This window comes from Colossoma macropomum, unplaced genomic scaffold, assembly GCF_904425465.1.
Source record: "Colossoma macropomum unplaced genomic scaffold, Colossoma_macropomum, whole genome shotgun sequence".
Taxonomy (NCBI): domain Eukaryota; kingdom Metazoa; phylum Chordata; class Actinopteri; order Characiformes; family Serrasalmidae; genus Colossoma; species Colossoma macropomum.
This window is the reverse complement of record NW_023494810.1, coordinates 18,287,154-18,308,668: the sequence shown is the minus strand read 5'-3', so window position 1 is coordinate 18,308,668 and position 21,515 is coordinate 18,287,154. Positions and strand designations below refer to the sequence as shown.

Sequence of the window (21,515 nt, the reverse complement as noted above, 5' to 3'; positions counted from 1 at the left end):
CTCACTGTTAAGCTTAGTTGTAACACCACAATACAACTAAACCTGTTGTGTGAAGGCTGCACTTTATCCCGGCTGGCTCTCACTGTGCATTGTTTACATACTTAATATTGTGTTATATTACAGCCATTTAAAAGGTAAATAAAATAATATAGGACTGAACTCTTTGACTTATACACACAACTTCACACATAATCAAAAAAACACTTACGATAATGGTACAAAAAGAGTCGAGAAACTGATTGCTGTCAAAATTGACAGATAATTTTACTTATTTTTACTCTGGAATACAAGACCAAAAATACATTTTTCTTGAACCTGTGTGACTACAAAATATCCCTGTTATATATTACTCTGCCACCTTATGCTGATGTTTCAAATGGCTACTTAACCTATTACACTATCACCATGTCAGCTATGTGGGGTCTAGATAATTAGCTAGAATTATGAGGCTTCGTTGGTGTTTATCTGTAGCTGCTTAATCAGCAGTTATTCACAAACTAAAAATCAACTTAAACTTTTTACTTTATTAGTCATTGGACATATCATGTAATTTAAAAGACGTACACTATATGGCCAAAAGTATTTTGGAATCCACTACTAATTAGCTGTATAAAATCAAGTACATAGCTCTGCAATCTCCATAGACATGTAATCAGTGCTCAGAGCTCAGGGACTTTAAAGGTGGAAGTGTGATAGGATGTCACCCTTAATTTAATGAGTTTGTGAAATGTCTGCCCTGCTAGTTATGCCCCAGTCAACTGTAAGTGCTATTATTGTAAAATAGAAGCATCTAAGAGCAACAGCATGTCAGCTACAAAGTGGTAGACCATGCAGAGCAGGATCACTGATTGTTGAATTGTGTAGCATGTAAAAAAATGCCTATTCTTTGTTGCCTTACTCACTACTGATATCCAAACTGCCTCTGGAAGCAACATCAGCACAAGAACTGTGCATTGGGAGCTTCATAGGAAGGGTTTCCTTGGCTGAGCAGCTGTACACAATCAAAAATGCCAAGTGCTAACACACTCCAAAATCTTGTGAAAAGGAGAATGGAAGCTGTTATAACTACAAAAGAGGCCAACTTCATATTAATGCCATGGTTTTGTCATCAGATATCTAACAAGCTTATTTAGGTGTGATGGTCAAGTGTCCACATACATTTGGCCACACTTTTTGTATTTGTTTTTCCATAATTTTTGATAAACATATAGTGACTTTTGCCATTTTCTAAAATATCTTCTGAGTTTTGATTACGTCACTGTGCACCAGCAGATAGGGAAGTATAATATTAACCCATGATACCTTATTTCACTTTTTCTTCCCACTATCTTCACCTATCATTGAGCATAAACACTCTAACTAGCCCAGAGACACTCCCTAAAACTGTGTTTCATTAAGAAATACATCATGTTGACTTTAAACTGTCACTGAACACTGTCCAGTGCAGGCAAGGGAAACAATTGCTAATCACTCCTTTAGCAGAAAATTTTACTAAAAGGCTCAGATTGTGCCGTGCAGGGATGGATTACTGACAGGGCCAATAGGGCCAGTGCCCAGGGGCCTCTAACTGCCAGGGGCCTGACACTACAAGGCCTGGTATAATTCAAAGACTGTGAGAGGAGGTGCAAACATTAGATGAACCAATAGCCTAAGTGAATGAAATAAAGGCTTCTCAGGCCACACCCAGACACCATGATTAAAGTAATGAAAAGCCACAAATTTGCAGCAGTATAAGTGGGGAGGAAATGGCAGGCCACTACACAAAGATTGAAAATTAACACAATTTTTCCAGTGCTGGTCAAAGTGCACATAAACAAACATGAACTGTTTATAAATGTTATTTTTCAGGTCTATTTTTTTCTGTTATATTTGGTGTTGTCATTAGAGTGTGGGGTGTGAAGGGGGCTTTCAAAGACCCTGGTGCCCAGGGGTCTAGTGAGGCCATGATCTGTGAGACACACATGGTATAGAAAGTTAAGTTCTCACTAGTAAAAAGGTTGCTGATCAGATTTGAAGTTTTTATCTGCTTTCAACTTTTATTAATTAATTAGCAGTTAGCTGTGCTATCAAAATTGTGCATGTATTCTGTGTGACACATTTTCCAGTAGTGTTCAAATGTTCCTAGTCTAGTTCCCTTGATGTCTTGCACAGTCACTCACTTTCTATAGCAATTCAGGTGTCAATTTGAAAAGATAAAACCTATTTATGCTATTATGCATAATAATAACAATAATAATAATAATAATAATAATAATAATAATAATAATAATATAGTACACACATATTTTGGCCTATTATATCATAACCTCGTCAGTTCATAGCAAAGTGCTGATACTTCATAATTTTTTGAGGGTTTTTATGTGTATAATTTTTCATTCTTTTTAAATGTGTTTGTATGTAGTTAATTGCACAAGATTAGTGATGTACCATAAGATTAACGTTATATTGCAATATAAGCAGATTAAATCTTGTATGATAAGCACTCCTAAAGCACTTCAGTGACATCTTGTGTTTGATATGGGAAGTAGAGGAGTTTACAAACAGGCAAAGAGGTTAAAGAGGCTGTACATACACTGGAAGTCAAAGAGAATTAAGGTTGTTTTTTGTAATGATCAATGTTACACACATAAAATTGAATGCAGACTTATGAAAATGACAACTACGCATATTTTTTAAATATTTGATAGGGCCTTCTTTACCCTCTTGACCACCTCACATTGTTTATTAGTGAACTAATTGTTTATGCATGTCATTTAGGGCCAGTTTTGCAGACCTAGATTAAGCCTCAGCCTAGACTAAAAGGAATTTCTGGTGATGATCCACCATTGGCTTTGGGCAGATAAGAAAGAACAGATGCAATATTGCAATGTTCAGTGTCCAATATTAATAGTTTTACATGTCCAGGCCCTAATGTTTTATTTACTATCTTTCTTTAACATTTCCAATTTTTATAAACCCAGGGGCTTTGGTAATGAAATATACTGTTGTTTGTCAGGCTAGTAAAGCAGCCTGAAGCTGATTTCATTTGAAAAAAAAATACACAGTGAGATGAAAGTGTGTTCCTGTTTGCAACGTTTTCACCTTTCTGAAGAACAGCTGCCTACATTCAATGGCTGTTTACTAAACACAGAAACAGCATTAAAGGGAAAACAGTTCAGACCTGAGAGAGGACAAGAGAGGAGTATGGAGGGGATTAGCAGTGTTGGCATTAGCACCAGAGTTATGAGCAGACAGCACAAAGCGGAAGCTATGATTGCAGGAGAACAACTCCGGTATGATTTTAACATTTATACAATATTTAATACATAAACAGTGGCTTCTCAGGGATATTTTTGTGTGTGCCATTTGATGATCAGTTGTTATATTGTCTATTGTATCAGTTATTATTCTTATTATTCTTATTATTATTTTTATTATTATTATTGAAAACAAAGTAATCATGAAATAACTTTAATTTGTTTTGGTTAATTATAGTTATTTGCCCTTTTTATTGCCATTGCCATTTGCTTTGGGGCCCATGCCACAGGGCTAGCAAAGAAGCAAATTACAGTTTAATTCTTCCTTCAAAGTGTCATTTTTTTCCACACTGGCTGCTAAGAACTGATGTTCATATTACCTGGTATTGATCAAAATCATTGTATCATCACTCCCTAGCCAAGATCAGCATCCATTCTGTTGTAAAATTATTATTTTGTGTTTGTGTGTTAGATTGCGTCTGCATTTTGGAAAGCTGATAAAGGACCGGCGGGTCCACCTGAGGACATACCCAAACTGCTTTGTAGCGCAGGAGCTGGTGGACTGGCTGACCATTCACAAAGAAGTGCCAGACCGGGACACTGCTGTTAAAGTGATGCAGCGATTAATGGACCATGACATCATACACCACGGTACAAATGATCAAACTAATAAAGGAGACTGGGGAACTACCTAACAGAGTTTGTTTTTTTAGTAAATATTTTTTTAAAATACTATTTTTTTTACAAGCAACCTACATATCTCTGCTACAAATGAAAATGTAAACTTACAAACATCTACACATTCTGAGCAATTTAGCAAAAGCACAGTGAGTGCAGCTGTTACCCTGTAAGTGGGGTTCATTGCACTAGACTTACGAGCTAAACAGCCTATAGAATGGTACAAAATGACTTAGAACAGGGGTGCACAGCTCTGGTCCTGGAGCGCCAACGTCCTGCAGTTTGGTGATTTACCTGTCCAACACACCTAATTACATTTATCTGTTAATTGCTATGTTAAGTGGGTGTGTTTGAGTGGGGAAACCTCCAAACTGTGCTGGACAATGGTCCTCCAGGACCAGAGTTGTACACCCCTGACTTAGAATAAAATTCTGTTACATTAACTTACACTGAAAGTTAAGAACATTTTTTCTTCCTTCTCCTGTAAACCAAATTTTTGAAGACAGGTTTTGTTCTGACAGCGACAATATGTCAAACAAACTTTTGAACCTAAATATATCAAAATATATTAATCAATAAAAATACGATCACTGAAAACAGACTGGTAAATGTATTCTGAAGAAGAGAAGAGTACAAGGGTGTATATCACCAAAATGAAAATGAATATATTTTATTTACATATATAGCAAGTTTTGGTGAATCGATGAATAAAACCTTCGAAAACATTTACTGTTTTAAGTTTATATGGAGGTGTATGGTGTTCTTTCAATGGGCAAATAAAACAGGTGTGAGTTCTGCAACATATACATAAAACTCATTAAAATAAGAGTTACTTTCATGGTACAAAAACAGACTTTAGGGTCAACCTTGAGAAATATGTGTTCATTTGCTAACTTGCTATCAGACATTGACATTGCTATAGGAATACAGTAAGATGACCAAATGCATGTTCTACTTGAATGTGTTTAACTACATAAAATATCTATGCTACAGTTTCCCCTGTGCCTCCCTCTCTCCTACAATTAGAGGAGTTACTGTTAATTTAGTGTAAATCTTTTTTGTTTTTCATGTCTCCCAATAGTGTGTGATAAATGGCCAATGTTCAAAGATGCAAAGTTGCTTTACCGCTTCCGCAAGGATGATGGGACATTCCCCTTCAGCACTGAGGAGAAAGTCTTCACGCGTGGACAGAGTTTATACGAACAGTAATGTTTTTACCCTAATATTGTTCACCTTATTTATCTATATGAATAGTAAGATTTTCTATTATTTACACATTGTTCACATATATTACTGATATTTCTGTTATTTATCTACTACCCCATTTCCAAAAAAACAGTTGGGGCACAATGTAAATATAAAATGTAAATAAAAACAAAATGCAATAATGTGCTATTCATTTAAACCCTATATTTCATTGAAAATAGTACAAAGACAACATATCAAATGTTTTTTTGAAAAATGTATGCCCATTTTGAATTTGATGCCAACAACACGTTCCAAAAAAGTTGAGACAGGGGCAACAAAAGGCTGGTAAAGTTGTGTAATGCTAAAAAACACCTGGTGGTTGATTGGCAACAGGTCAGTAACATGATTGGATATAAAAAGAGCATCCCAGAGAGGCCCAGTCTTTCAGATGTAAAGATGAGGAGGGGTTCACCACTCTGTGAAAGATTGCACGAGCAAATAGTGCAACAATTTAAGAATAACATTTCTCAACATAAAATAGCAAATACGGTACATAATAATATTACAAGACTCAGAGAATCTGGAGAAATCTCTGTATGCAAGGGTCAAGGCCAAAAACCAGTATTTGCTGGCCATGATCTTTGGGCCCTCAGGCGGCACTTTATTAAAAACAGACATGATTCTGTAGAGGAAATCACTGCATGTGCTCGGGAGCACTTCTGAAAACGATTGTCTGTGAAAACATTTCGTCACTGCATCCACAAATGCAAGTTAAAACTCTAAAACGCAAAGAAATGATATGAACAGGATCCATCTGTTGAGCAGCTGAAATCCTGTATCAAACAAGAATGGGAAAACGTTTCACTTTCAAAACTATAGCAATTGGTCTTCTCAGTTCCCAAATGCTTACAGAGTGTTGTTAAAAGAAGAGGTGATGAAACACAGTGGTAAACATGCCCCTGTCCCAACTTTTTTGGAACATGTTGTTGGCTTTAAATTCAAAATGGACATATATTTTTCAAAAAACAATAAAATTTCTCAGTTGCAACATTTGATATGTTGTCTTTGTAGGATTTTCCTTAAAAAAATATGGTTTACATGATTTGCACATCATTGCATTCTATTGTTATTTACATTCTGCACAGTGTCCCAACTTTTTTGGAAATGGGGTTGTATATGAACAGTAAGACTTTCTCTTCTTGTACCCTGAACCAGGTGTTGTATGTTCTAAACAATGACTGTATATACAGTCCATGTTTGAAGGGCATAGACAGTTTTCCTGTTGAGGCCAAACAGTAGAAGTTTTGACAATAATAGAGGATGAAGGCTGTAATGGCTGTAGTATAACACTTCAGTCCCTCTTGCAAACAGTGTTAAGCAGTAGACTAGTGCTGTTGTGTCGAGTGTTATATACAGCATGGAGACGGGAATCACCCTATCCTGCTCTGCTTTACAGAACTTTACAGATTGTTCAACCAAACAAGATAGATCGAATGTAGTTTTTTGATATGTAATTTGGGTCTTCAAGAATAAATATTTGGTTGATAAGCAAAACGTTAACCAGCTGCAGCTGTTTTAGTGCTGCTAGCTAGCTAAGTGAGCATTGTAGCCTACTTCACTAGCTACTGTAGCATGGCTCATGGTTACTCTAAAGGATTTTCCTTCATTCATATTATGGGAAAAACAAAGAACACAACAATATGTTACCTCAAGTGTTATTAATAAAAGCAAGCTACTTGATGACAGTGACAGAGAGCGACACAGAGTTTTGACTAGCTAACAATGCTTAAACAGATTATACTGAACATCCTGCTTAGCCTACCAGATGATTATTCATAAAAAAACTTGTTACATGACAGACAAACTTGGTCAATCTTATAATTATAATCTTGAACACATCATATCAAATTAAAACCATTTGAAATTATTAATGCACTGTAATGAATTTAGACAGTGTTTGACAGCAACCTTGCAACCTTGCAAATGCATTCTTCTTACGAAAGAATGCATTTGTGAGCAGGATAAGTCAATTACAATTATACTTTGTGTATATTTGTTTTTCTTTGTGTGTGTATTCAGTCTTCTGTCAAGCAGAGAGTGTCTCCTGCAGGTGCGAGAGGAGAAGGGCGTGCTTTATAAACGCTGTTTTGCGGGGTTCCAGCTGATTGATTGGCTGCTGCAGAATGGAGAGGCAGAGAGCAGGAGTGAGGGGGTGGAGTTAAGCAGGACACTGCTGGAGCACGGCATCATCCAACATGGTGGACCACCTAATGCTATGATACACAACAAAAATTGATATACAACGCACACTCCTTACACACACGAACAAAAATAATTGTTAAATGGCCCATATTATGGAAAAAATTAATTTTTGTATTAGTTTGATGTACTACATAAACATTGTTAACATTTTTAAAAGGCCTAGAGCAGTTTAGCTCTGCACATTCCTGCTTGAATAATATGGAGGGCTGTTACTGCAGATAGTCTGTAGCAGAATAATTGGAATAGTGGAGTGAAGGTTGTGGGGGAAACGATTAAATGTTGTGCTGGTCAGCTTGGAGTGCTTTTCTAATAAGGCACAATAAAGATCAGCCAGAGAACAGACTTCATTTATCTAGAGGGTGTCTTAAGTTTTTAATTGGACAGTGATCTGGTGACTGTGAAAGCCATAACATAATTTTTACATCATTGTAATTTTCATCAAACCATTCAGTAAACCCTGTGCCCCACAGATGGGGGCACTGTCATCCTGGAAGAGACCACTCTCATCCAAACAGAAAAGTTTCATTGTAGCAAATAGCAAATACACAGCAATACAGGGTATATTTTGAACAGTCAATAATAATAGTTAATAATGAAATCTCTTTCAAAGTCATTTAGATCTTTTCCCTTTGCCATCTTGATCCAAATTGGAGGTCATTAAGTTGTTTAATTAAGTATTATTAGTAGTAGTATTATTAAGTATTATTAATTATTTTTGTTTATCACTATTTTAACACATTTACAACACATCTTTGTGTTAAATGTTTGAAGACACACGCACACAACATGTCTATGATGGAGTGTGGTAAAGAAACTAAAGTTTATTTTACAAATTGCATATCACTACATCAATGTTTCTACACTATGTGTGACATACTCTCTCTGCCTGTGTTTCCCCAACTTGTCCCATCTCTACAGTCTCTCTGAAGCATCATTTCTTTGACAGCGGGCTGCTGTATCAGTTCTGTGTGAATTTTCGCCGCCGCCGGCGACTGGCAGAGCTGTTCGAAGTGGAACAAGACGGTGAGGTCATGATCCCCATGGAAGACCAGGCGGATAGTCCATTCATCCTGCGCAGGACACCCCCGCCTGGCAGAAATGCAAACTTCCTCTCCGGTAGTGTAGTTTCTCAACTCATTGACCTATATTTGGTCCACATTTGTACTCGAACCCAGTTCCTAACATACCTAATCACAGAATACCTGGTACCTGGATGGACTTCCAGTGCAAGTGTGAAATGTCTAGTGGGCTTTAGAGCTAGGTCAGGTTATCAGTGGTTTCACTAGAGATTTATGAATAGGAGGCTACTACAGGGGTCTGGGGGCATGCTCCCCCCAGGAGATTGTTTTGTTTGTTTAAAAAAATATCAGTATACCAAAAAAAAATACCAAAATATCTGTTCATCATGAATTTTTAAAGTAGCAATAGGTCAAGTTGACACAGAGATCTGTCTTTCAAGTAAAATGATGTTTTTGATTTTCTAAGTGAAAATAAGTTAACATTAACATTTTAATGCACATTTACTGTTTATTTGCTGAATTTAACCATTGCCACAACTAGCTATGAGGACACCAAGGTCCAGACCTCAGTAGTTTCAGAAAGATTTTTTCATGTATCTACATTCATGAAATTTGATGTGGAAATAGCACTGTCCTAATAATGAGGTAGCTTCCTCAGGGGTGTAGTCACAGGCAGGCCTGTTTAATCAATAGGGTTTTTGAAAAATCAACTCTGTTGCACCCTGTGTTAAATAAAAATGTTCAGAACCCGATACGCTTTGTCTTGTGTGCATTTTTCTCCCGAATACTACTGGATCCTCAGAATTACAAGGTCATAAAGAGCTATAATACTAATATTGCTACATGTGAGCTAAAGCTAATGCGCATCAATGTGATGTCACTAAGCTACACAAAACTAAGGCGGGCTGTGGCGGTGCTCTGACGAGTTGTGCTACCTCATCAAAATATTCTACCATAGCGCATAATTATAGGTATAACCGTAAATAAAACTTCTGGATGGGATATTTTGTTAGGCTAAAACTCCTTATCAAAAATTTTACCTGTGTTAAAACTAGGAGGCTGAATTTAGCTTCTTTTTTCGCAGCTTCTTGTTTGAATGTTCCCGTTCCACCTTAAATGGTGCAGCAGCTGTGACTAGCTATCACAAACATTAGCAAACAAGACAAAATACTGACCTGTAATAATTTAATGTTACTCAGCTGTTAAGTGTAAATAGTGAAACCTCCTCACAGTATGCCTTTCAACCCTCCATGAAGCTGAAGTCAGCTTCTTTTTCGCCGGATGCTTGTTCGAATTTTTCCCGTTCCACATTAAATAGTGCAGCAGAAGCTGCAGAAGCTGAGTCTGTACTGGATTAGCCTGAGTGCAGGTATGTTTGTAGATGTTTTCAAATCAAGCTAAAAGGAAAGATCTATGGTGTTTCAGTGAGCATCAGATGAAAAACTGCAGAGAAACATGCTGATTTTGTTTTAAATTCTTTTCATCTGCCCTCAGTCTGAACATGGAAATGTACGCTGCCAAAACCTGCTTAGGGAGGCTGCCAGTCTAATGACGTGAATTCAGTGTGCAGTAGCTTTAGCTTACATGTAGCAATATTCATATTTCAACACTTTAACGACATTGCGGTATTCGAGAGAAGAATGTTCACAGGACATTGAGTTCTGAACATTTTTATTAAACACAAGGTGCGATACTAGAGATTTTTCGAAAACCCTATTCATTCTGGCCATAGAGAAATAGAGCTTAGACCCCGAGTTCCTATTATGGGCATAAGAACATAGTGCCGACTACAAAATCATGACACGACTACAGTGGTCTGTTGCAAGAGAACTTGTAGAGATGAGAATTACCACTCTGCAATGTCTTCTGTTTTTCTCAAATGCTAGAGGGTGCTCCTGAGTGAGTCCAAAATCAATGGGTTGATAGGGAGCATTTGAGCAAAATCATAGTTTATAAATTACATTTTTAATGTAAAAGAATGTAATCATTTCCTGAACACTGAATATCATAAAACATTTTAACACTGCTGTTATATTTTTAAGAGCTTTTAAACTCGAGTTATAGGAATTTAAAATGGCACCTCATGTATGTTCATGATGTCAGTGAGCACGAACAGCCAATGAGCTGCTCCGCTCACCAATCATCACACTCTAGCACTAATGCCTGCCTTCTGCTGCCCAAAACCCATTGCTGTAGAAAAAAGGAAATATATATGTAACATCTAATTGTTTTTTTTAGTGAAATACATCCTTCTACTTTCTAAAATTAAAGAAACATTCCGGGCAAGTGATTAGAAACTATTTTAACTTTTCATTTTTAGCCGTTGAGCCGCATTCACTCCCATTCATTGAGGACTCACTCACGGGCGCCCTCTGCTGTTTAGGGGGGGGGGACTACTAATGGTAGTTCAAGGTTGTATTGTGTTACCTACTCATAACATAATACAACCAGCATTAACTGGTAACTGGCATATTAATGACACAGTATCATGTAAGATAATTCTGTATTACGTCTGGTTAAGTGAATGAGTAGCTACCTTTCTGTTAGCTGGGGTTTGGCAGAGACTGGCTTTTATAAAGTACTTTTAATGTATGCTTTTTTCAATAATCTGTGAGGATAGAGTAGGTAGAGTGCAAAAGAGACAAGCACTGAAAATGAGAAAATGAGAATCAAAGTTAGTTTAGTTACTGTGTGATATAGGTCACTTTTCTGCAAAATGGACCTTATTTAAATGTTGATCCTAGTTACGGCCCTGACTTTAACATTCTGAAAAATAATAAAACATAAAATGTAGCCTACGCAAATTTTTTGACATATTATATGTTTTTTTCCCAATATGTTAAACTCAGCAAAAAAATTTTAATTGTGCACTAAAATAGCTAGAGAATTTCATTGCATAGGACGTCTTCACTTATTTTTACTTAGAAAATCAACAAAACATGTAATTTGACCATGGGTGTTCAAACTTTTGTATACATCTGTAAATATCTGTTGACGTGCAACAGACACAGATGAAGAAAAGGAACTAAAGCCAAGCAATGCTATTGCCTCTCTTTTAAATAAGCAGCTGATCCTGAATATGTTATTAAAAAAATACATAGATTATAGATTGGTACAGCCTATTGGTGCTCCTGCTTTGTTGCACTGAAAACCTGCAGCCACACCGGCCCTTTTCGGATAAGATTGGACACCCCTGCCCTACAGTCTCCCCTACAACGTGCCCTCTAAGGCAGGCTTTGCGTGAAAAAAATAGGGGTGCTGCCAAAAGATAAGATAAGATTGTAAATGTACCTCTCAAACCCTGCTTACATTCAAAACACATTGTATGGCTGTTAACAAATCTTTTCTGCGTTTTTGCAAGGAGCCAATAAGTTGGGCTAATAATCCAAATGTAATCTCATCTGCACATGTTTTTTTTTATTTTTCAGTGTACCTTTTAGGTTAGATTAGATTCTGTTAGGTCTACTGTATTTGATAGTAAAAGACAAAGTAAATTGTTGCCAGTGATGACACAATAAAGTTTACAATACTCATTTCCCTTGTTAAAAAACTTACATGTATTCCATTAATTTAAGTTTTTTCAATTTTAGCCACACACCCGCTAGAACGTTCAGATGTCAGAGTGGGCTTAATACAGTCTGAGCTGTAACCCTGGCATCGTACTACAGTATGTGAGGTGGATAATACAGCAAGCTTTCTTTGATGTTAAAAAGATTCAGTTTTACCAAAGATGCATTACTGAACAATGTACGTGCACTGCAAGTGCTTTTATAGATAGCTGTATCACATTTTTTAGCCTAGATGCCTAGCTAAGGAGCTAGCTACCAGGTATCTTGCTTAGCTGATTCTTTGCTAACCTGTGGACTCAGTTTGGAAATTAAGTAGAAGTGTGAAAAATCTTCCCTATCCCTAAAGGATATTGTTTTAGGGTAATTTGCTTAAAATACCCATAGGACTTTAAAGTTTGGTGAGTTGCTTTTTCAGTTAACTTAAGACCAACCACTCCTGACCACTAAGCTCCCAAATCTTTCTCACTGACTTTATCAAATCTGCGTGTGTGTTTGTGAAACAAGTGGTAAAAGTTTCCTCTGTGTTTTACTTCAGAGGTGTTTCTGAAATACAATTTTTAAAGGTTTATAGTTCCCTGTGTAATGTGGATCACCTAATAAAATCATGTTAATCTTAGTCAAGGATGAAGACTGTGTGTTGCTGTGTAATTGCTGTGAAATACTGAAGCGATATAAAAGAAAACAAAAATAAAGAGTTGTCAATAATGGTAAATTTATTTCTTTTGCTCATTCACACTGTGAAGTTTTTAAAAATGGTTAAAATAGGTGGCTTGTCAGCTAGCTCTCTCTTTTCTTTACCTTATGTAAACCTAAAGGTACCTAGCTAGCAAGAAACTTAGGGAAAAAATGATATTTTGACCAATATTTACCATAAATCCATATTGGAAATTCACTCTGTTTCACTCTGTATATTACGCATTTTCAATAAGACGGTTGCTGATGAACATTGCTTTTTAGAGCGAGTAGCACCAGAGACTCTTCCTCTAGTCTTATGAGGGGGGACCTAATCTTGGTCCTGCAAATCTACCATGCTGGAGATTTCAGATCCAACACACCTTGCTCTAACAGACCGTTCTCACTGCATTGTGATAGAATCCAAACCCTGGAGACTCGATCTGCTGTCTGGACAAAGTGAAGTTTATTCGTTGTGCGCACAGGTTCCAGACAGCCAGCCAGCCCATAAGACAATGGACTGTCACAGTTTTATAGCTGGACTGATGCCAAGATTAGACCCAGCTTATACAGGACAAGTAACAGGTGTGACAACAATGACCATATAAGGAGAAACACAAAAATAGGCAGCCTAAAATACAACTTCAGCACCTTCACACACACCACAGCACATTAACTTCCTTCAATTGTCACATCTGACTGTAAATAGTAGCGTTATCAAACTTCCACCTGGACCATTTAACAGAGCAGCAATGGAGGGTAGCCAGTTTTCAGCCTCCCTCAAAAATCTTCCTTCAAAGTCTCATTTGGTATGTCTGGTAGTTCCCTCTAACATGGACAAAATGGTAGTTTGACTTGGCCAAAGTGCAAAACTTTGTGTGAGCCTGTGTATCTGCCATAGCGGACTCTGTTTACCGCTACATTGGCCGCTGAGCTCCACACAGTGAAAAGTGCACAGTGATCTAAGTGGTTCTAAAAACAAACCTCATGAATTAAACAATTAATATTTTAAATTATGAATTATGAAAACCTAATGTTTTTATTTGTCGTTTATTTGTTATTGTCTGGAAGGAACTGCTGCGTTGACCTGCCATGTTTGCATGCAATAATATGCAATAGACAATAGTAAGTTGCCAAACAATACATTCTTTAAATGCACCGTGTCCCTGTGATATGGGTTTATAGCCTATTGCTGAAAGCAGTGCAAAGAAAATAGTGGTATCAGGGGTGGTCCCCCCTGCCAGTTATCCAAGTGCATAAAACAACAGCAAGTGAGTATTCAAATGTAGTATTGCAAAGCCTTCAGGATGTCTGAACTGAAAATGGCAAATGTGTACATTAAGTGATAACATAAACAAACCACAGGCTTATCAGAGAACAGCTTGAGACTTTAGCTAAAATGTTGAGTTTCATTGCTACGCTATTGTGTTGGGCAGATCAGTTTTAACTGCTAACTTGACAAGTCTACGTACCTAGCTAGCTAAATATCCTCATCAATCAGTGACACAAAACATACTGTATTTTTTTACCTCCACCATGTCCATAAGTATTTGGACAGTGACACACGTTTTGTAATTTTGCCTCTGTACACCACCACAGTGGATTTCAAATGAAGCAATCAAGATGTAATTAAAGTGTAGACTTTCATCTTGAATTCAAGGGGGTTAACAAAAATATAGCATTAACTGCTTAGGAATTACAGCCATTTTTACATAGTTCTTCCATTTCACAGGCTCAAATGTAATTGGACAGTTGACTGATAAGCAGTTTCATGGATTCCATGGCATCTAAAAAATCCAGTTCTAGAACAAGATTCTTTAGACAGATGAAACAAAGATTAAGTTGTACTAGAATAATGGGAAGAGAAGTGCATGGGGAAGAAAAGGACGGGCTCATAATCTGAAGCATACCACATCTGTTAAACCAAGTGGAGGCAGTATTGAGGCAGGGGGTACATGCCTGCCAATGGAACTGGGTCACTGGTGTTTATCGATGATTGATTGATATCAGGTGACTGCTGATAGAAGTAGCAGGATGAATTATGAAGTGTAAGGAGCTATACTTTCTGCTCAAATTAAGTCAAATGCTGCAAAACTGGTAGAAAGGTGTTTCACAGTATAGACAGATAATGACCCAAAACCTATAACAAAAGCGACCCAATAACTTCTTAAGGCATAGAAATTGAACTTTCTTAAATGGTAAAGACAGTCATCTGACCTCACCTCAATTGAGCATGCTTTTCACTTCCTGAAAACAGAAAGGAAGGCTGAAAAAAAATGAAGGGGGCTGCAGTAAAGGCCTGGCAGAACATCTCAACGGAGGAAACTCAGCATTTGGTGATGGTGGGTTCAAACCTCAGACAGTCACTGACTGCAAAGGATTTGCACGCAAATATTAAAAATAATCCTTATATTTATAATTATGTTGGTTTGTCCAGTTACAGTGGAGCCTGTGAGAATTGAAGGAGCTAAGTAAAAAAAGGTAATTCCTAAACAGCTCACTTTTTTCATTGTGTACACTTCAGTTCCATCTTGATTGCTTCTTTTCAGATCCAGTATGGTGGTGTACAGAAGCAATATTGCAAAAACTGTGTCCAAATACTTATGGACCTGACTGTACATTCGCAGGAACGCTAGCTTGCAACTAAAAAAAACCCGAAAGCTTGACTGAGGTAATGGAGGACAACTGAATGGATGCTAAGCAAATTTAAGCAATGAAGGATCAAATTTGCCCAATTTTGCAGTTTGCAGTGGAGCTATGAGGCTAATGTAACCAAGTCCTACGAGTTTACACACCACCAATTAGCATGGCCCAAACAGTGTGCACATTTACCTTAAACTATGTCACTTTGTCAAGTAATCTATACTTGTTTATGTGGTTTCTGAAACTGTATGACTTTCTTATTTGTAAAAATGACAAAAGTACATTGCCATTGCATAGCCTAAATCAGCAGCATCAGCCATCTTGAAGCCATCATGATAGCCTGATTTGTCCATACTTTTGTATGTTTTTTTGTAGATTTAACATACTTTAACATTCTCCTCCCTCCCCTGCAGATGAAGCCACAAATGATGAAAATTTTGTCAAAGGTGGACGACGCAGTAGTCTGACGCATCAGCTTCACAACTCCAATGGGTTTATGGCTCTTAATTCAGTCTACGCTGCTCCTGGGGTCAGATCCAACCCTAAATCAGGTCTGCTTTTAGGACAATGGAGGACATTTACAAATGTATTTTAACCATTACACCTTAACCCTAACTTGTAACCTTCCCCCTCCAACCTCAGATAAGTGGCAAACAAATGGTCAAATGCTGAAAATATTTTTTTTATTTAAAAATTCAGTCACTTAAAGGTTAAAAACTGACCCATTGAAATGGTTGAACACCACTTTTAAGAATTAAATATTCAAGCATTTGAAAGTCGATCAGTGCATTTCAGGGTTAAACACTCACGTATTAGAGAGTAGAGAGTGCATTTCCAAATCAGTGGGTATTGGTAGTGAGCCAATCAACAGAAAAAAACTGAATCAAATATTAGAGGGAGAAAAAAAATAATGAATCTGATCCAATCCTGTAAAAAGTCTAGCCTGAGGGATCACACACAATGTGTGACATCATGTTGTCAGCTGTGTATTTCTGAGTAATCTGAGCATGATAGCCTATTTTAGCACTCTTAATGGAAAGCTGAAGCTTAGTAATTTTTTGAAGAAAAACACTGGATCCATATCAGCTGATACTCAATGTTTTAACATCGGTATCAGTGCTGGTATCGGAAAAGTGGCATTGAGCCATCCAAGAATTTGAACATCCATGTATTTAAGGATTAAATACTGATTGATTAATACAGTAAGTAAAATAAAATACATAAAAAATATTCAATTTCTATATGTTACTTTAAAGCCCATGCATTTGAGGCTTAAACACTTACTTATTTATAGGTTAAACAACTATGTATTTAAGGATTATGCACTTATGCTTTTAAAGGCCCCATAATCATGGAAAACCAAAGTTTCCTTGCTTTTTTTAAAAAAGGTTTTGATGTACTATGTTAACACAAGTTTCAAAATATACTATACACACCCCAGTTCCTACAGTGCATATACACTAAACTGCAAAAAAAGCCTGTTTTGATTTTGTTGTTTTATTGATGTCATGAAACTAATTTATTTACATATTTCTGCCTATTCTGCCTACAGCCTAAATTGCTTTTTCACTGATGCACAACACCCAATCAGTGTTAAAGAAACAGTAACAAAAACAGCCTGTTCATTCAAATTGACAAAAAGAGAAAAAAAGAAAAATGTAAATCATCTACGCTTTGAGTTAGTACAATAAAAAAATTGAAAAATATTGAGTAAAACTATGTAATGCCTTATTTACAATATTCTTGAAAGCACATCTGAGCCTGTAACAGCAAAAGTTTTTGTTACTTGGTAATTAAGTTGAACTGTTGTGTGTTTATTGACAGTACTGAAGCGGGCTGTAACGTGTGAGGAATTACTGTCCCCCGGAGCTCCGTACATTAAAAAAGTGCTTACTGTGAGTTCCTCTCATACACAAGCACAGCATAAAAAGTGAAAGAATTAACAACAAATACACCTTACCCCTTCAATTCATTCATATGTGCTTGCTTACTGTAAAGATCCTGGGGGACGTTCTGGGCTGGGGCTTTGTGGTGCGAGGGAAATCGCCTTGTTATGTGCAAGCTGTGGACCCAGGAAGCCCTGCTGCAGTAGCAGGAGTTAAGGTGATCACATACACACAAACCATGGATGCCCAATTCCAATCCATTGTGGTGGGGTCCAATAGCATAGGTGTGGTCTCATATGACCTGGACTCAAGTCCAACTCAAGTCATGAATTTGATGACTTAAGTGTCAACTCAACAAACAGAAAGACTTGTGACTCGACTCTGACTTGAACACCAATGACTCTGACTCGAACTTGAGGCTTGTGACTCGGACAGACTCTAGACCCTTGAGACCTCAAATGTCTGTTACTTACTAAGTGCTTATGCTTGGCTTATTTTATTTCAGAAGACAGCTGAAACGTCAGAATTCAAGTTTGCCTTCCATAAACTATATGATAGAAAAAAAAAAATAGAAACAAACGAAGCATCAACAGCATCAAAAAGCCCTTGCTCAGCCCTTAAACTCTTACTGGAGAAACTTACCAGGCAAACTGACCATTTTCCTCATGGTAGCAAAACAAAAGAAACAGTGCCCTCTCTATTTGACATAAAAGCTTCTGCCAGTAAAACAAGCCAGCATTCACCAAGAGGCTGAAGTTGACTTTTTGTTCACCATAATGAAAATTTGTCGTTCCACCTTAACTGGAGCAACAGTTGGGTGACTTTGTTTAGCTCAGTCATTTTGGTTTCTGTTGTCGTCTAAATTCAATTAAAACTAGTGACTGTTTTATATGGCTGAGCTAGTTTTTATTTTAATCCTAGGTGCCCAATGTTCCCCAAAATCATCAAAAAATATCTTCAAATATAATGTTTTTTTCTATTGAACTTAATAGTACTTTTAAACATTCCTTTAATGTGCAGTGTACTGCTCTTTCTGTATACCATTATGTCTGCCATGGATATCTGTGTACCATGGATTTTGTATTTTAGTTGGATAGGTTAAAAACAATTTAAAATAAAAATTAAATAAAATAATATGTAGCCATTCACTACTAACATGCACTCATTAAAATGTTATAGTACTGTTACTGTTATTAAATGTTGAAATGGCCTTACATTAGCTGAAGAATGCATATTGACCTGTTTAGGACTTAAAGATTAAGACTTGGGACTCAACTTGAGACTTGCCTGTCCTGACATGTGACTTGAATTAAGACTATCTTGACTTGGGACTTGACTCAGAATTTGAGTGTCAAGGCTTGAGACATACTTGTTACTTGCAACTTAGTGACCTTGTTCCCACCTCTGTGCAATGGTATACTATTTGTCTGGTAATGCAGATATAGAAGGCTATGATGTTACTAAAGTTAGTGCTAACATACTGGATTCTCTTCTCATTAAATTGCTTGTCTTTTTCCCCTGCTTAATTTTGAATATTTCAAACCTATATATGTGGTCCACTTCTTCTCACCAATCAAAACTCCTAGCACAGCCTTGGAAATGGGTGTAGAGCAGCCATAGAAATGCATGTAGTGTAACCATGAAATGGGTGTAGTGTAGGGGAGAGCAGGGCACATTTGGTTAATTTTAACAAACTGAGGAGCTAGTCACGACAGTCTCTAAAAGGTCTGGTACAGGGGTCGGCAACATATTGCACCAGGCTGCCTATGGCTATTTTACTGCCCAGTTGCTGCTTCAGAGCAGAACTAGATTTGTAGGTAAAAAGAAAATAATCCTCCTTTGCAGTAAAATAAAGCCCTGCTGATCTGTTTTAACAGTTTTAACAATAAATGGTCTTAAACGTTGGAGTTAATGTATGCTAATTCATCCTTTAGCCCTAAAGGTAGACGTGCAGACTGCTGGCCACATAACAATGCAGACACCGTTCTCACCTATCCAGAAGCTAACGAAAAGGGAAAGAGAAAATTTAAGATGAACATCGATAATTTGGAGACGAATGGACTTATTTGCATTTATAAGCACTCCAGCTTTGTCCCTGATAAGTTAAATCTGCAATGAGGAACTGTCAAACACTAAAAAGTCACAAAGCTTAAGTCAGCTTCTCATTTGAATTTTCCCGTTTCTCCTTAAATGGTGCCTGCTGCACCTTGCTCATTCAAACAAGAAGCTGGCGAATGAGAAGCTGACTTCAGCCTCATAAAAATCTAACATTGAGAGACATTTTACAAGAAACTATTCCACTTTTGAGGAAAAGTTTTCTGCCGGAGATGTGAGAAAAATGGCTATAGCTGAGCTAAAGCTTAAAGCAGAGCGAAGTAAGTCTGCGTTTTCGTTTATATAAAATTTGTTAGCCTATACTAACACATTAGCACATACTGAGACATATTTACAGCCAAGATGGTAAAACTGACAGAAAATATTGTGGATTGTACTTTTAAGGACAAAATGGCTCTTCTTAACATTTGGATTGCTGACCGCTGATCTAGTAAAATAATGAAAACACAATGTACTCAATACAGTTTCATGTTGCTTGAATCAGACATGTTTTCCAGCCTAAATACATAAAAATATATGAATTCGACTAGTGAAAAGAACCTTTGTCAAACAGGGCAAATTTATTTTTGACTACAAAGTAGAGCAGAAAATATCAGAGCAAAAGGAATTGACATCTACAGTGTCATTTATCTATTTCTGATTAATCTGTGAATATAAAGTACCAGAAAACTATTTTAAATATGAAGGGGTATGGACTTTTTACTTTAGAAGGTTACTTGTAACATTGTGTTACAACAAACCCTGCTGTGTGGAGGCTGTACTTTAGTGAGGCTAAAGGCTGTTATTTTTATTTTTTATTATTATTTTCAAAATAGTGCTATATAGCAGCCACCAAGACAGTAAAAACTACTTATGTGTGAATTTCCATGGTTAGAGGAATTACTGAATTGTGTTTATAAACCAAGTAAGCCAGTGATGTGGACTTGAGTCATCAACTCAGTGACTTGACTCTGACTCGCGTTTAACTGACTTGTGACTCGACTTGGACTCAAGACTTGACACTCACAAAATTTCAGCCAGAGGAAAAAAACAGCATGAACAAAACTGATTGAATCATAATTTGGGACTCAAATAAAACCTTTTGTTTCCAACACTGCATATGTGATTCTGCCTTTCAGTTTTACTACAGTCATGCGCTGTGTTGGTGTTTGCATTATGGGTACTGTAGGGAATTTACATTATTATCTAGGCAACTGTAGTCATGACTCAACTCATTTTTCTCTTTTTCCCATTCCCCCTTTCGATTTTTTTTAAATAAGTGAGCAATTTGAAATAAATATCAAGTACTTCACAGCCATTCCAGACCAACTCATCCTTTTGGAAAAGGACGTGTCAAAACATCCATGTTAAAGTCGCTCTGGCCCTACAGCCAGACATTTCATGCCATTCTTTTTGCAGCTCTCTGTGGTATCAGGCTTGATACAGCTTCAAACATGAGCTTTTTTATATTACAGCCTTCAAAATGAAAAACAGAACAAATCATTAAATTGCTGTAAATACAGACTTTAAAAGAGGCAACACTAGCAATAGTTACCTTTAGTTGTCAGCCAATCTAGCCAGGGTTTTAGTAAATTACAGATAACATTCTTTTAAAAGTTCAGCTGGATTAGATAACTAATATGCTAGCTAACAAACATACTTACAAACTACAAATTAACCAGTTGTTTGTCTTGCCCTTTATTTTAAGCACTGTGTTTACTGGGTGTAGGGCTTCAGTTCTGTCCTTCAGTCTGCAGCATTTTCCATAACGAAAGGTTCCTTATTTAAAACCATGTCGAACCTGACAGGTGCAGCTAAGAACCTGTTTTGCACTTCAACTCAGACTCATACCCCAGAGACTCAAGACTAGACTCGGACTTGTACTCCAGAGATTTAGGTCTCGACTCTGACTCACATCTAGCAATTTGTGAACATCTCTGGTGTAATAATAACACACTCACAATGTGGAAACTACATCTATGACACAATGCCATGCATATGCAGTGTAGTAACCTCATATTCCACTGATTCCTTCATGTTTGTTCAGGTGCGGCAGTTTGTGTGCCGGGTGAATGGCCTCAGCGTTCTCCATCTGGATTACTGCGCTCTCTCAAAGCTGGTGATGACGGGACCCCGAGTGGTAACTCTGGAGGTGATGGAGCCCCAGGACTGATTATCTCTCTCTCTCTCTCTCTCTCTCTCTCTTTCTCACACACACACACTCACACACAAACTGTAGTTCCCTAATGAGAGAAATGCATGGATAAT

The 21,515-nt window shown here is 37.1% G+C and overlaps 1 protein-coding gene across 1 annotated transcript; it reads left to right on the top strand.

The window, feature by feature from the left end:
* The first annotated feature begins 3,125 nt into the window (after positions 1 to 3,125).
* Positions 3,126 to 21,451, top strand: si:dkeyp-97e7.9 (DEP domain-containing mTOR-interacting protein). Its single transcript, XM_036560159.1, has 9 exons — positions 3,126 to 3,272; positions 3,709 to 3,887; positions 4,996 to 5,119; positions 7,182 to 7,360; positions 8,283 to 8,594; positions 15,681 to 15,818; positions 17,092 to 17,162; positions 17,266 to 17,370; positions 21,295 to 21,451. The coding sequence occupies exons 1-9, from the start codon at positions 3,184 to 3,186 to the stop codon at positions 21,418 to 21,420; spliced, it is 1,323 nt and encodes a 440-aa protein (XP_036416052.1). The 5' UTR covers positions 3,126 to 3,183; the 3' UTR covers positions 21,421 to 21,451.
* Positions 21,452 to 21,515: the final 64 nt, after the last annotated feature.